The 15,000-nt window shown below is 40.9% G+C and overlaps 1 protein-coding gene and 1 pseudogene across 1 annotated transcript in view; both read left to right on the plus strand.

The window, feature by feature from the left end:
• LOC137978618 (uncharacterized) overlaps positions 1–11,208 on the plus strand; it is a 26,440-nt gene extending 15,232 nt beyond the window's left edge. The window contains exons 2-5 of the mRNA XM_068825617.1: positions 428–5,281; positions 6,283–9,286; positions 10,261–10,319; positions 11,019–11,208. Of these exons, the coding sequence (XP_068681718.1) occupies positions 454–5,281; positions 6,283–6,305 (4,851 nt within the window). The 5' untranslated portion in view covers positions 428–453 and the 3' untranslated portion in view covers positions 6,306–9,286; positions 10,261–10,319; positions 11,019–11,208. The remainder of the gene's footprint in view (positions 1–427; positions 5,282–6,282; positions 9,287–10,260; positions 10,320–11,018) is intronic.
• Positions 10,822–14,736, plus strand: LOC137981067 (monocarboxylate transporter 10-like; annotated as a pseudogene).
• The last annotated feature ends 264 nt before the right edge of the window (positions 14,737–15,000 follow it).

A 15,000-nucleotide genomic window follows, 5' to 3' on the forward strand; every position in this document is an offset into this window, starting at 1 on the left:
AAATCTTAGTTCTGCATTTGATGATTCAAATGGACATGAAATCAAATGACATTACTCACCCAGAGTTGGCGGGAAGATTGTCTGCCATTGCCGAATCCCGTTTAATCTATCGATTAAGCAAAAACTAGTTTACGCGCTACGAAAACGTTTTTTTAAACACCTAATGAAAAGCAGAAGAGCTTTTTATGGTTTTGAGCCAATAATTTATCTCCTATAAACAAACTAACAGCATATTTTTGTGGCGTTCTACTTTCAACCTGAAAAGTGGCGTCTGCGACGTGACCACGCGAACGTCATGACATGCGCAATATGTACATAGTTGCTCTAATGACTTCCGGTAGGCGTTCGTGACCTCAAGAACGTCTGGTGCTTAAGCTCCCTAATATTCACTGTCGTACCTACTAATTTAGGTTCCGTATCATTGTAGAGGCCGCATAAAACCCAGCACCTTCAATGGCAGCTGCTGTACCGTCGTCCCTGGCCAGCAGTACAGAGAAGACCAATGGAGCTAAGCTGAGCAGACTTCTCATTGATGGCGGAACAACAGTTCTAAGGAACACTTTTCATAAGTATCATCCTCCTGCAAGCCTAGCTGCTGGCCTCAATGCTAACAAAGTAACGTTAGACGATCTCTTGAGGAGAAGGGTTATACGTCAAGCTCAGTGGGAACAACTGTTCCCTCCTAGTGGAGCCAAACCTGATTCCAACTCTTTCGACATCACTCTTCTATTCCTGCTTTTGAGCACCATTTGTGGGCTATCCCCTCCTCCATCAGGTTGGCACAATAAGCCACCATCAACTGACACCTCTCGTGAGGCAAACCTTGTTCGCATTAAGATTTTCCGCAATGAATTGTATGGTCATGTGTCTTCCACTGGTGTTGATACGCCAACATTCGAGACCCTATGGAAGGAAATTACTGCTGCTCTTATTTCTCTTGGGCTGGATCAGGTAGAAATTGACAGATTACAGTCAGAGCGTTGCGGAGAAGACGATTACATCCAAGTTTTAACTGACTGGGCAGATAGTGAACAAAAAATAAAGTCTGAGCTGAAAGAGATGAAAAGAGATGTTAAGGAAGTACTTCAAACCCAGCTAGAAGATCGCAAAACTCAACAGGAGAGTAGTTCCAGGTTGGAGCAAGTGCATGAGATTGTCAGCAAGACCCATCGAGCCATCAATGAAGCTCTTCAGAACCACTCAGAAGACCACAGTTCACTTCATGATACTATCTCAAAACTGGATGAAATACATCAGATCGAAAACGAAACCCATGATGCTATTAAAGAAGTACGTCAGACCAAACTAGAAGACCACAAAACACTTCAGGATGGCGTTTCCAAATTAGAGGGAATATCCCAGACTCAAACCAAAACTCAGCAAGCTATAGAAGAAGTACACGAGACTATGCAAGCAGGTCTCCGAGAGGTAAAACAGGAGCTAGAAAGCTTGAGTAAGAAGCGTGAGATGGACAGAGCAGATGAATTGCTCAGAAACCTGGCTAAGTCCGAGTTCAAAGGAGATATTGAATATCATGCACAGAGATTCCAGGACGGAACCCGTGAATGGATCTTCAAAAGAGTTGACGACTGGCTGGATGAAAGAACGTCCCAAAACCGGGCGATGGTAATTAGTGGAAATGCAGGGATGGGGAAATCAGTTATCTCTGCGGTCACGTGCAAACGAATGAAGGAGGCTGGTAGACTTTCAGGTAGCCACTTTTGTCAACATAAAAATGTGCGTTACAGAAGTCCTCAGCTAATGCTTCAGTCTTTGGCTTCTCATCTCAGCCACACTCTACCAGAGTACAAGAAATCTCTCGTGGAAAAGCTCTCAAGAAATCTGGGGCCGGTTGAACTCAATAGCATGGGCGTGGAAGAGTTATTTGCGTTACTTTTCAAGGAACCACTTAACAATGTAAAAGACCCAGGAAGCAATATCCTAATGGTGATAGATGGATTGGACGAGAGTGAGTATCAAGGACGCAATGAGCTTCTCGATGTGATTGCAAATCAATTCTCCAGGCTTCCTCAGTGGATTCGATTTTTTGTGACAACCCGATCAGAAATAAACATCACAGACAGCCTGAAGCATTTGCAACCCCTACATCTTGATGAAAATCAGGAAGAGAACTTGAAAGACATTCGACTATTCTTTGAAATGCAGCTGAGTCCTAAGATTGCGGTACAGCAAAAAGATGTTCTCCTCACAAAACTGGTTGAGAAGTCTGAAGGCGTTTTTCTTTATGCTTTTTTCTTGATTGATCACATCCAAGCGAAATTTCCACTTCTTACAGCTGAGCAGCTGGAGCACAGCTTACCGTTGGGTATTTCGTCCGTTTATCTTTCCCATTTCAAACGGTTAGAAAATGAACTTTGCAAAGAGCTGAAGATTGACGAAGACCAAGTATTAAGGTTTTTGTGCGCCTTTACCGCTTCCAGAGAACCTTTGCCAGTTGCGTTTGTTTCTAGACTGTTGAACCCAAATGGAAGGTCCTCGTCTGCTCAGCGAAGGATAAACAAAGCAATCGCCTGCATCTCTTCGCTTTTGCCAGTTCGTGATGAGTGTCTTCACTTTTTCCACAAATCAATCAAAGACTGGTTGACGAATACCTCGTGCTATGGTCAACATGATTTCACCGTGAACGAGAGGGAAGGCCACGAGATTCTCTTCGACCTTTGCAGGAATGAGCTTGACAATATGAAGCGAAGGGGTGTACATAAATCACCCTTCAGTGACACTGAAAGGTACGCCTTGCAACATGGTGTCCAGCACATGATTGAGCTGAGCAAATCGGGCGAAAGTCCAAGACCTTGTGATGTAGAAGACCTGGTTAATACCTATGTGACCGATTTGGAACTCATTTATGCCAAACTTTGTGTGAACAGCACATGTTCCTCGGAGGATATTCTCAGTGTTCAAAAGCATATTAAGCCAATTTTACTCAGTGAGCGAAGTCAGTCTCTTTTAATCTCTTTGCTAAAAGTGCTTAGAAAACACTCTTATGTGTTAAGAGACCATCCGCAACTTTGGTTCCAAAGTTTGATCAATGAAGGACCTCCTGAGCTATCATCTGAAGCTGCAATCATCCTCGAAAACAAGCTTCCCACCGTGCCGTACATGAAATACTTAGGCAATCAAGAAGAAAATAGAGCGATTAAAGCGCGATTTTACTGTTCAGATACGGTGGCTTGTTTCGATGTTTCACCTAAACTGGACTACATGGTGTGCGAATGCCGCGATGGAACGATCCACTTGTGGTCTCTCGAGACTGCTAACTTGGAATGGAGTCGACCTTCCTTAATTAACAGAGAGTTTCAATATGTGCATCCTACATTTGATGTAGTTTCTGATGGAGGCGCGTATCGTAAGATAGATCGTATTTTGACTTTTTACCGTTCTGTGGTTTTTCATCCACGTGGTAAGTCAGTCCTACCGGGGACCCTCAGAAGTGTTTACACTCTAGAAGGAGACTGCATTTCCCTTTATCCTAATAGTAACTGCACATTTTCACATTGTGCTTTTCCTACAGACAAAAGAACCATTTTAACAGACTGTTTTGATAATCCAAAAGAAGTTGTCTTGTGGAGTATGGAATCTGGTGAAGAGTTAAGGCGAATAACTTGGAATGATGTTATTACATCTTTTGCGGTTTCCAACGATGGTTCAGAAATTGCTTTTGCTGACGTGACTGGTTCTATCTACCTTGATGAGTCTAAAGGACCAAAACACTTGTTCAAGTACGACGTGGCATGTGGTATGATGCACTTCACTAAAGACAGCAAGGTCCTGGTCTGTGGCTACCTCCCTTATAGGATAGAGGACTTCCTGGCAAGCGCATATGGTCGGTATGGTTGGGTGTGTGACCGTAGCCCGGTGTTTATCCTTAGTCTATTTAAAACTCCCTCGGCTCTATTTTCACATGAGTTCGCCTTGTGGCCCATTGAACCAAAGACCCCATTGGACCGGGTGAAAAATGTGGAAAGTGTTTTTTCATCGTTAGTTACAGGATTCTACAAGTGGCTTGATAATGGAACAGCACTGGTTGGTAGCCCATCCTTTAAGTACGTCGCGGCAATTCATGTTGACTCGCTAAGTGAAGCGAATTGGCCTTTCACCAGACAAGTGGTCAAAGACGTTGTATTTTCTTCTGAAGGAGATGTCATTTATTCCATTACCTCAAAAGATGAAAGTAGTGTCAGTGCGGTTCTAGTGACTGTACTCCGAATGTCAAGTCAAGAAATCTTGGTGGAAAAGTCTTTCACTTGCCCATCACTGTCGCTTGTCCCCGTGAAGGAAGGTGTTGTACTATGTTTGAAGGATAAAGTACCAGAGCTTTGGAATTTTGAGCTGACCGAGTGCATTCGACAAATTCCCAAACTAAAGGGAACTAAAAAGCTTATTCGTTTATCAGATGAACTGATAGCCTGTAAATGGTATTATCGTACATTAACACCTGAAGAATTATCGGATTTTGGTTATCCAGCAGAGACAGATAATTCCCTGGAACTTCATGCAAAAGATGACTTAATGGTAGATAACGAAGCTCTGCATCATGATAACTCCACAGATGAAGAAACGTCAGACCATTCATCAACGACAGACACTTTTGAACAATTCAGTGATTTTTTAATCATAGGACTGAATACTTCATTCCTTTGGCTTTTTGTGGACATCGTCAATGTTACCAGTGGAGAGTGTGTTTCATCTATCAAGACAAGGGCAAGTCATGGCCACCATGCATTTGTTTCATGCAACAGTCAGAACCAGCTGTTAGTCTGCACCAGCTATGAATTAGACGATGACTTTTTTGAGAGGGAAAAGTTAACTGTTACTTTACGAAACTTTAACTCCTTTTCCTGTGTATGGGAAAGAAGCGACACGCGATTCGACACTCGTTCCTTTACGCCATATTTCATGTTCTCCCCTGAAGAAGAATTTGTAGTGACGTGGGCTTCCTTCAGTTCAGGGTATGGAGTACACATTCTTGATGCAAAAACCGGAGAAACACAACGCACTTTGCTCAAACACCAGGATGACATTGTTGATTGTAAGTTTGTTCTTAATGGCGAGTCTCTGCTTTGCTGCAGTAAGGACAACTTCCTTCGATTCTTTGACATCAGATCTGGTGATCTACTTAGCGTGCTAGACGTTGAAGAGCAACCCTGCTGTTTAGGAGCCTGTTTGGACAAGCCTCTTGTCGCCATTGGCTTATGGGGCGCCAGATTGAAATTCGTTCATGTCAAGTTGCCAAGTGACCAGGACACTGAAGGAAAGAAAGGTGAGAATTAATGGCTTAATGCTACTGTTCTAAGTGATTTCCTTCGGCTAGCTGCATCACGCATGGCTGTGATAGTAAGCCGCTATGAATAGCAACAGTACACGGAAGTGCAGTAGGAAATAAAGTTTTGACACCATCTTTGTACTATATTTATATAGGACACCAAAAAGGTGTTTTGAATACACCAATTTCAATATATTAAAATTCAGCTTTACACAATTGACCTCAGCACGAGGCTCTGGAGAATAAATCTCACAAACTCTGTAGTTCTTCTCCAGATCCTCGTACTGAGGTCTATTGTTTTTGGCTGAATTTTAAGATATCGAAATTGGTCTATTGAAGTAGTAACAGTAATCCTCCGTCCATGGGAATTTTCCCCTACTTTGTCTACTATTTAATGTTCATCCTGTGTCCAATCTTCTTCTATATGTGGCTTGCGTTATTTTTAACTGTTTCCTTTCCTTTACGTTAGTATCCCACTGAGTTTGGCACAATTCACGGCCCATTTTGCTTCTTCAAGAGGGTTGATAAGAAAACGTTTTACTTCATGAATTTGACTAAAATGTTGCTTTTTAACGTTTGTGCGAGTTAACATCACCAAGTAAACTCAAAACTCCAACATATGAATGTAAAGGACTAAAGCACTTCTCAGTGATTGCCAAGGAATACCTCTCAAGACTGCTAATTCGGTTTAAACTTAGAATTAAGGCCTAGAATTAAAAACTCTCCGAAGGCAGGTGACAAGAATGGTGTAGATTTTACCCACTTACTTCAGTCTGTCAGTTAATCCTGTATACTTTTGTCTTCGCTTTTCAGCTGTGCTTCCGTCAGTACATTTAAGTTTTGTTACCGTACTCTCTTGAACAGAAATTGGATGAGCGTAGTCACACCGCCCAAATAAATATTTTTGAACTTGAGCAATCGATGAATTCGTCATTAATTTTAGGTGTTTAGCAGCTTGGGTGCTACTCGCCGTCACTACATGTCTCTGTCTTTTGCAGGTTTCCGGGACAAACAGAAGTGAATTACACATGGATGCTGTTCTCGCTGTTGTCAGTTACTGGAACGTTTGAAAGCAGATTTCAGAGCGCGGTGGACTCCACCAGCGTGGGATTAGTTTTGATCTAAGTTGAGTAGCAGTTACTCTGAACATTTCAGATGGGCATATGTGAAGTTATTTTATAAGGGAATTAATTTTACATTAAACGCTATTTATGTTCATATCTAAGAGGTAGAGCTATGTTAGAGTGATTCCTAAGGGATTCCGTGTATTATTATTATTATTATTATTATTATTATTATTATTATTATTATTATTATTATTATTATTATTATTATTATTATTATTATTGTTATTGTAATGGTTTCACGAAATTTCACGGCACGAATTCGACCGCTTGTTGTGTACGCCTAAAACTAGACTTTCACTGGTTCTGTTTTCTTCATCTGAGTATTATGGTCAACTGAAATTAATTTACAATCATAGCTCCATGAGATTTACGCGATATACAAGATTAATCATCAGTCATGTGGTCGATCTGGTACATGAATACATGCAATAGTCTCTTGACCTTTCAATGATCTCCGTACTAAATCACATCATTACGACGAGTACAATGATCACTTAAAAATCACTTACCAACGTTGGCGGGTTACAACGTGCCTTCCTAAATCCTTCATTCACAATCACAATTCCGTTTCACTATTCAATCACGTTCTCAAATCCAATAAAACTAAACTCGACTAAAATCACGAGACTTATCAGGAAAAGCAAATTGTCAATCATCAGGAAACAAAACGAAAACGTCACTTCCGTTGCAGTAACAATTATTATTATCATTATTATTATTATTATTATTATTATTATTATTACATTTTGCCATTTTACAATAAATTTACATTTAATAATTAAAGTTAAGATAAGAAATATGGCGAGGAAACCTCAAGAAACCAGGAGGTTTATACGAGGTTAGGTTTCCTCCCAAAACAGAAATAATTAAATAACACAAATATAACGGAGCAAGACGTTCAGTTAGGTGTAACACAGGAGTAGGAACGAAGATTAAGGAAGGAATTAATAGCTGTTGATTAAAAACTCTTTCAGCTTGTGTTTAAAGGACATTAGAGTTGGGGTATTTTTAATTTAGTAACCAAGGGTATTGAAAAATTTAGGGCCTTGAAAAGTATGAGTGGTATTTTCGCCGCTTACCTCTCAAGGCTCATTTCCATGACCGCGAAGACGCATCCATAACGCCTGATAATGATCCTTTCATAAAGTTTGAAAATAAGACGTCAACATGGACCCCTCCGGATGGCCAATTTTCAGCCATTGACCATTACATCGACCGTCGCCGCCGTAGTATTAATTCTAAAAACTACACAAGGCCTATGGTCGTTTCCAACCTACCGCAAGAGGAGAAGCAATTCTGTCTATTGGGACATAAAGATGTCCTAAGAGAAATCGAAAACAATGCCTGTGCAAATTGTTGGGAGGTAGAAGAAGTGTATTACAGGATTTGTGCAAGTAGAGAATAATGAACTTCGTATTGACATTACAATACATTGCTATAAGCTAAAGACTCATTCTAGAATTACTGCTTTGGTTGGAGCACGGTTTATGGAGGGTTGGCACCACATACTGTGGTACCTATTCCCTCACGTGACCAGCGACATTTAATTCATTATTTTCTCAAATCCCGTATACATCTTGTTTACCCCTAAACATTTTGCATAATTATTGTTTGCAACTTCTCCTGGGACATGAAGATGTCTCAAGCGAGATCGGAAACGATGCCTATGCCTGGATCCGCCCCTGGTCAACGTTTTTTTGCTTATAATGGTTTATAATGCTTATAAGAAATATATTATTGCAATTTTTTATAGTCAAATAACTAAAAGATGGAATATATTTAAGAATGTAGGAGTATTGGATGAAGGTCGATGTTGAAACTAGCGCATGACGTTTTTCTTAGACAGTCAAGAATATCCCGCAATGCAATAGCTTATCTTAATTATGTGTAACTTTTCACTTTTCAAAGTGACTGTAAGTGCAGTTTCTATGTTTCAAAAAACAAGCTATTTCTGGTGAAAGCGAATAAATGTTATATGTTTCAGTTAAGAAAGATACATCAGTTGTAGTCATATGGAAATAGATCAGGTATTTGTATCGACGGTACTCCCAAACGCTACTCATTATGGCTTTACTGTTGACGGAGTTTCTGCTTCAGATCAAACGATGGAGTCCAGTACTTTCTTGATCGATGCTATAAAAGGCATTATACTTCCAAATATTATGACAAGATTTAACCCTGGCTAACAACAGCTAAAGAAACAATGAATATTCTTACAGGTTTTAACACCGAGGACAGCCCAGAAAATCATTATACAGCTTCGAAAACTACGTAACGTTGATAACTTATTAGCAAAGATTGTTTATCAAACTGAACTTGAGCTGGAAAAATCGCTGCTTAAAGTGAGCAGAGAGAGTGGGTGCCACTCGAGTATTCTATTACACTTATCTTTGCTCGGGATATAGTTGGCACCTAATATTTACGAATTATAAATCGGAATCGAAAACGCACTCGGATCTTTTGGCATTGAAATGTTTAAAATGTTACCTGGACTATCACGTGATTGATACCTTTGAATTAAGAGAGGTTTTTACATGAGAAAATCGGTAAAGTACTGCTTTCGGAAAGAAAAAATATCAGCAAGTGAAATCGGTGAAAGAGTTTCCAGTCCTTGAATCTTTTCTGCAACTTAGCTTTCATATTCACTTTGCAATTTATCCCAACATAATTTTATTTATTAGTTTTTCTCCGTAGCCTTTTTAAAGAGGTAGTTTATTAAGGCCCTTTTTGCAAGCAGGTAAGGTAACCTGCTTCTATGGTTATCCTTGCAGGAGATTCAAGGGTAGCGCGGGTTTACAAGCAAAATTTCACAGGAAGGGTTACCCTATGCATCGCAAACACAATGGAAACTGTTAAAAAGTTGTCCCGGGTATAGGTGAGTTGTCCCTAGCTAGGGTTACCCTAGCACCAGGGTAACCCTAGCTGCCTTGTAAACACGTCGATGAAAAAAAGAAGAAATGTTTGAGTGTTAGGGTAACCCTCTTTCTAGGGTAATATTACCCTAGCAATAGGGTTACCGTCCCTCCTTGTAAACAGGGCCTAAGGCAATATATCGTCGTTGTCCTTTCGCATTTATTTTAAACCACGTTATGGCTCACCAGTACGGTAATACTGAATTTTAGGTACCTTATGACTCGAGCATAATACATTTCGCAAGTCGTTTTTAAAAAAAAGGCAAAAGTGGACTTCGATCGAGTTTTGCAAGTCATTCGAAAGGAAATTTAGTTTGATATATACACCCTTTTAATAAATCTAATATATGCCGTTTTGCGCTAATGACCTCGAAGTCTTGCTTTCAAATTCTATTCAGAAATGTACAAAGGCCTAAAAGTTTTCAGATTTCTTTTCTTGTTTGAAGCCTTTGAGTTTGACATCATTACCGGAAAACTGCATAATTATGTTAGACTTCTCTCCGGCAATCAGAACAAATTTTCAATTTCTACTCATTTTACCCAAAAATTCGGAACAATTGTTTCGAGATATATTCGTATTTTGTTTTCTTCTTTGCTTCATTTGAACTGTTGATGTACAGTTTCATTCCCCGCTCTGTATGTAACGAAATCCGAATCACGAGTGAAAAGCACGAGTAGTTTTCACCCGTGATTCACCCGACTCCAAAACAAACCGAGTATTCTCGAGTATTCATTTAACACAAAATCCATCCGCGCCAAAGCGTCCAAATTTCAAGATCTAAAGCATTCAACAGAAGTCACCGTGAAATTTATGGCCATTTCTCAGTTGTTTTGCTCCGCCGGTCGTCCCCGTAAACGTGACAGTCTGTGGTCATGGCTGGTCAGGCTGTGCTTGTGCTACGATGACTTGGATTTCATCGCTCGGGTTTCTTTTTAGCTTTGGAGTTTTCCTGCCAGTGTTTATGGATTATTTCAAGTCATCCAGAGAAACTGAAGGTAGGTAAATTAGTGGGCGTTATGTCAAGAGCTTCATTTGCCATAGCTTGGTACCGATTTCCAATAATCTCGTCAGTTTTGATCCAATTTTGTCAACTACATCGGAGACTGGCACTAACAACAGTTAAACCTCATACACCTTATTTCAAAATGGCCGCCATTTTAGTGTTCGTTTGTTTGCTTGCAAATTGGCCCTTTTGCCTCGTTCTTAAACTTAAAATTCAAAAGAATATTTAACCTTGAACGAGGCAACAAGGGATAATCTGCCAACAATTAAAAGAATGCTAACTCGTGCTCTATCAAGTTCTTTGTATCAGAATTTCGCTAGACACCGCGGTAAACACTATTGAAACTTATATCTTAAAACCAGATTTCTTAATTGACGTAACATTCATATTCTGGCAGTTTTAAGACCTGTTCCTAAAGTTCCGCTTTTTTATCAGGGAATCTTGTTCAAGAAAGACCGCCATGAAGTTTTTTTTTCTTTTTGTCTGATTATAGCATGCCTTGGTTCCGTTGCCATAGCATTGATCTTCTTCACCGGCCATTTTCGACTGCTCTCATCTCTCTATTTGACGGTCGCATCACGACTGTGATCGGAGGAGTATTCTGTGTCGTGGGCTTGATAGCTAGTTCATTTGTCGAGAACATTTTTGTTCTATTCTTCACTTACGGTTTTCTCTTTGCGTTGGTTTGCAGTTGCACATTTTCCGTGGGTCTGGTATTATTGAGCCAGTACTCTAAGAAGCGGCAGTTTTTAGCCACCGGTGTGCTTACCTCACGGCATGGGGGTGGTGTACTCATTTTGGGCCCCACACTAGAGGCCCTTATAACGGCGACAGATTGGCAGGCGACTTGTCGCATAATGGCCGGAGTTGCCCAACGTGGAGACAGATGAAGTCAAAGGCAACCAAATGAAAAGAGATTCCAGTGAAGATAGAAAAGATGAACATATTATCACGAAAATAAAATCAGTACTTGATTTCTCGGTATGGAAAGAACCTCCGGTGATCGTTTTCATCTGTTGTGTATGCGTGGTGGAGTTTGGCCATTTTGTCCCTCAGATTCACCTGGTAAGTGAAAAGGCTTACTGAAAACTGATGAAACCAGGAGCCCATGAGTAGGAGCTTTCCTCTCTCATACACGCCCTTATGAGTCAACCTTTCCGCGTATCTTTCTATTTTTAGAACGCCACGAGTTCCTCGGCTTTTAAAAGGCCAATCAGAGTAAAGTCATTGTCTAACGAAGAGAAATAAAGCAGTAAAACTGTATTTAAATCGTGCAAATTGATGTAAATTTATGTAAATGAGAGTCTCCTGCTCAAGAATTCGTTCTAAAAATAGAAAGATAGGCGCAAAGGTTGACTCAAAGATCTACTGCATATGGAGGCTCCTACTAATGGGTTCCTGATGAAACCAGGAGCCCATCCTGATGAAACGGACTGTTGGCAAATCAGTGTCCACTAACCGTTCTCATAAATGCCAGAATCATTTAATCCTTGGCTTGCACATGACGTCATTGGTGGCAGTGAATAGCGAAAACGTCTTTTGGGAATTTGGCGCTATTATTATGGCTAAACGCGAGCTACATTTTGCTCTTGTTTTGTAGACCAACACGGACGTCTGATCACGTGAGTGCAAACCATGAACTAAGTGCCAAAGTGTACTAAGCAATATGAAGGACACAAAGTGCCCTTCCGACTTAATTAACCGTAATTCAGCATCCGCTGACCGGTTGTCCCAGTTTGTTGAGCATTGGACAACCGTGCGGAAATCGTGCGGGAGGTCGTGAGTTCAACTGAGGAGAAAGAGCTGCCTTTGTGATGGCATCTGCAAATGTTTAGACTTTTAAGTCTTCTCGGATAAGTCCATAAACCGTAGCCCACCTCTCACAACACTTCTTCATACTGGAAATTCGGTGGGACGTTAAAGATCCCACACACTACAGTAGCGGATCCAGACCTTGAGCTAAGGGGGGCGGTGGGGTCCGGTTTTTTTGAGTGTGTGAACCCAAAAAAAATTTTAGCCTCAATTTTTACCGGAATATATACTTAAGTAGCAAAGTAAGGGGGGCCCGGGCCCCCCGGACCCCTCCCCTAGATCCGCCACTGCACTATTCGAAAAGAACACGGAACGGACTTCCAGGTGTTGTCAGTTATAGCCCGGACGTCTGGTGTGATTGAGGGCCACAAGTTTATTAGCCTTGCCCTTTTCAAAAAGAAATTTGCTCGATACAACTTATGTCTATCCTTTTCTAACCAGCTTAGACCAGCACTGAATAACGAATAATGTATTACTTAGTTACCTGTCCCTGAAACTGATTTACCAGATAATCTAACAGTGCTGTTGCTTTCAAAACTTTAAAACGTACAATTGGGATGTATTGGCTCATGAGCCCTTTTCAGTCAGTTTTTTAAATTCATTTTTTTGTCATGGTAACTAGCTATTTCACTGATTTCCGAGGACAAGAAGTTTAAACATAGGCAGGTGACTGAACTTAACCAGGAGGCCAAGAGTAGGGGGGAGGCGCAGTGGCCTCATGGCTGGTGAGCTCGACTCCGGAGCGAGTGGTCCGGGTTTGGGCCCTGGCCGGAGACATTGTGTTGTGTTCTTGATCAAGACACTTCGATCACTCTTTTCTCCACCCAGGTGTATAAATGGGTACTGGCGAATTTAATGCTGGGGGTAGCCCTGCGATGGACTAGCATCCCATCCAGGGGAGAATAGAAATACTCCTAGTCGCTTCATGCTTCAGAAACCGTGATAAGCTCCCGCCTTATGGGCCACTTGGCTCGTAAGCAGACTTTACCTACCTTACCAAGAGGAGGAGATTTCCTCTCCCATAGAAGCCCTATGACTCAACCTTTGCGCGTATCTTTTTATGGCCAATCAAAATGACGTTATTGTTGGGGCCACGCAAGCACATTGCATATGGTCTCTATGGAGATAGCAATGCATTAACATGCATTAACACTGCACGTCCTTACATAAAGGAGTCGTTATGTCCATTTGCACACAACTGCCACCACCATCCAACATCTACAGAACCAACAACTCCCAACAATGTTTATTTTGAAAGAATTATTTCCTTTGATTCAGTAAATCAATATGGCTACCCAGCAACTGAATGAATTGCATGAATTACATGGTTCCGAACATTTTTCCCAATCTTTCTCATTGCATTTATTTTTTCATTCATTCGTTCTTTCCTTTATTTATTTGTTTGTTTGTATTCTCAGGCTATTCATAATTCAATTTAAAGCAAACAGACCTTTGTTTTGAATTTTCCTTGGTCTCTCTTAGATTCGCTTTTCTGAGGACCTGGGCATTTCACCGAAGAGAGCATCAGAGTTGCTAATTTATTACGGTTTGTGCTCCGCAATTGGTCGTCTACTGGCTGGCTTTTTGTGCAGTCACCCAAGAGTGAACCCCTTTCACGTTTTTCAAGCGGCTGAGTGCATTGCTGGATTGAGTACAGTTTTAGTGACACTAGGAATCACGTATACAACGCTAATCATCTATATTGTTGTCTACGGGCTCAGTGATGGTTTCTTCTTCACTACTTTAAGCTTCCTTTTACTCACTGTTTCTCCTCATAAGACCGCAGCCGTTCTAGGTTGGGAGATGATGTTAACTTTTCTATTCTTGGCAAGCGGCCCTGCTCTAGCTGGTGAGTGTCTTGTATTTTGTTGCGCCGTAATTTGCGCTGTCAGACGGTCTGTTCGTTTTCAAGATGCAAGCCAGCGAAGACCTGAGTCTCAAGTGAGTCTGCGCAAACCACAGCGAAATACCGACATTAAAAACCTTCACCGGAAGCTTACTTTTTAGGGGTTTCCTCATTTACCCCCACAACTCCTGAGCTCCCCGATCCCTTTATCCCTCCCTTATGTCACTTCTTGTTCGCTTCCTTGCTTCATCCATGTCTATACCAAAGAATTAAGCCAATCCTATCCGAGACAATCACACATGAACCAGGGGTATCGAATAGCTTACGCGAACATACGAGTACTACGTATTTTTTGACTTGCTTTGCCAGAACCCGCGACGAGAACTTCTCGCTGGTACCGAGCTCAGCGAGCTTTGGAGGAAGTTGGAAATTCAGATTCTCTCGAGGAGCTATCGTTTTCCTCGTTTACTGGCTTGTTCTAAATTAATTTAGTAACATTAAAAATCTCACCTTATCATGGAAAATTTCATTGAAGGGCAAAGGGTTCTTGTTTCTAAACATAAGAATGGCATCCTCGAGCTTTCAAGTGGCCATAATATATATCTGGAATTTCTCTTAAAATTTTTATTCTGGCCCACTGAAACATGACCTAGATTAAATTATTCGCATTTACACACTGTACCCTTGATTGAAGGTAATAAATGAGCCGGAACTCTTCGTACAGCACATGTTCTTGTTTTTATACAAGACTTGGTAGGACGGATATATAAATAGACAGGGTTCTTTTCTGAATCGATTCAAGCTTATCAAAAGGAAGGCAGGACTAACCTGTCACACCTCAGCACGGTGCTCGAAAATAGATCTAATGGTGGTTAAGTATACTTTAAGAAGTAGTCTACCAAACGCATCTGCCGCAGTAACAGAGTATCTTTAGTGGTTTTATATACACTGGGATCATGAGAACTAACCTATCACAGACTTGAACTGAATCAATCTAGGAAGATTCTCATTAGAT

The sequence above is a fragment of the Montipora foliosa genome, chromosome 12, assembly GCF_036669935.1.
Source record: "Montipora foliosa isolate CH-2021 chromosome 12, ASM3666993v2, whole genome shotgun sequence".
NCBI lineage: Eukaryota > Metazoa > Cnidaria > Anthozoa > Scleractinia > Acroporidae > Montipora > Montipora foliosa.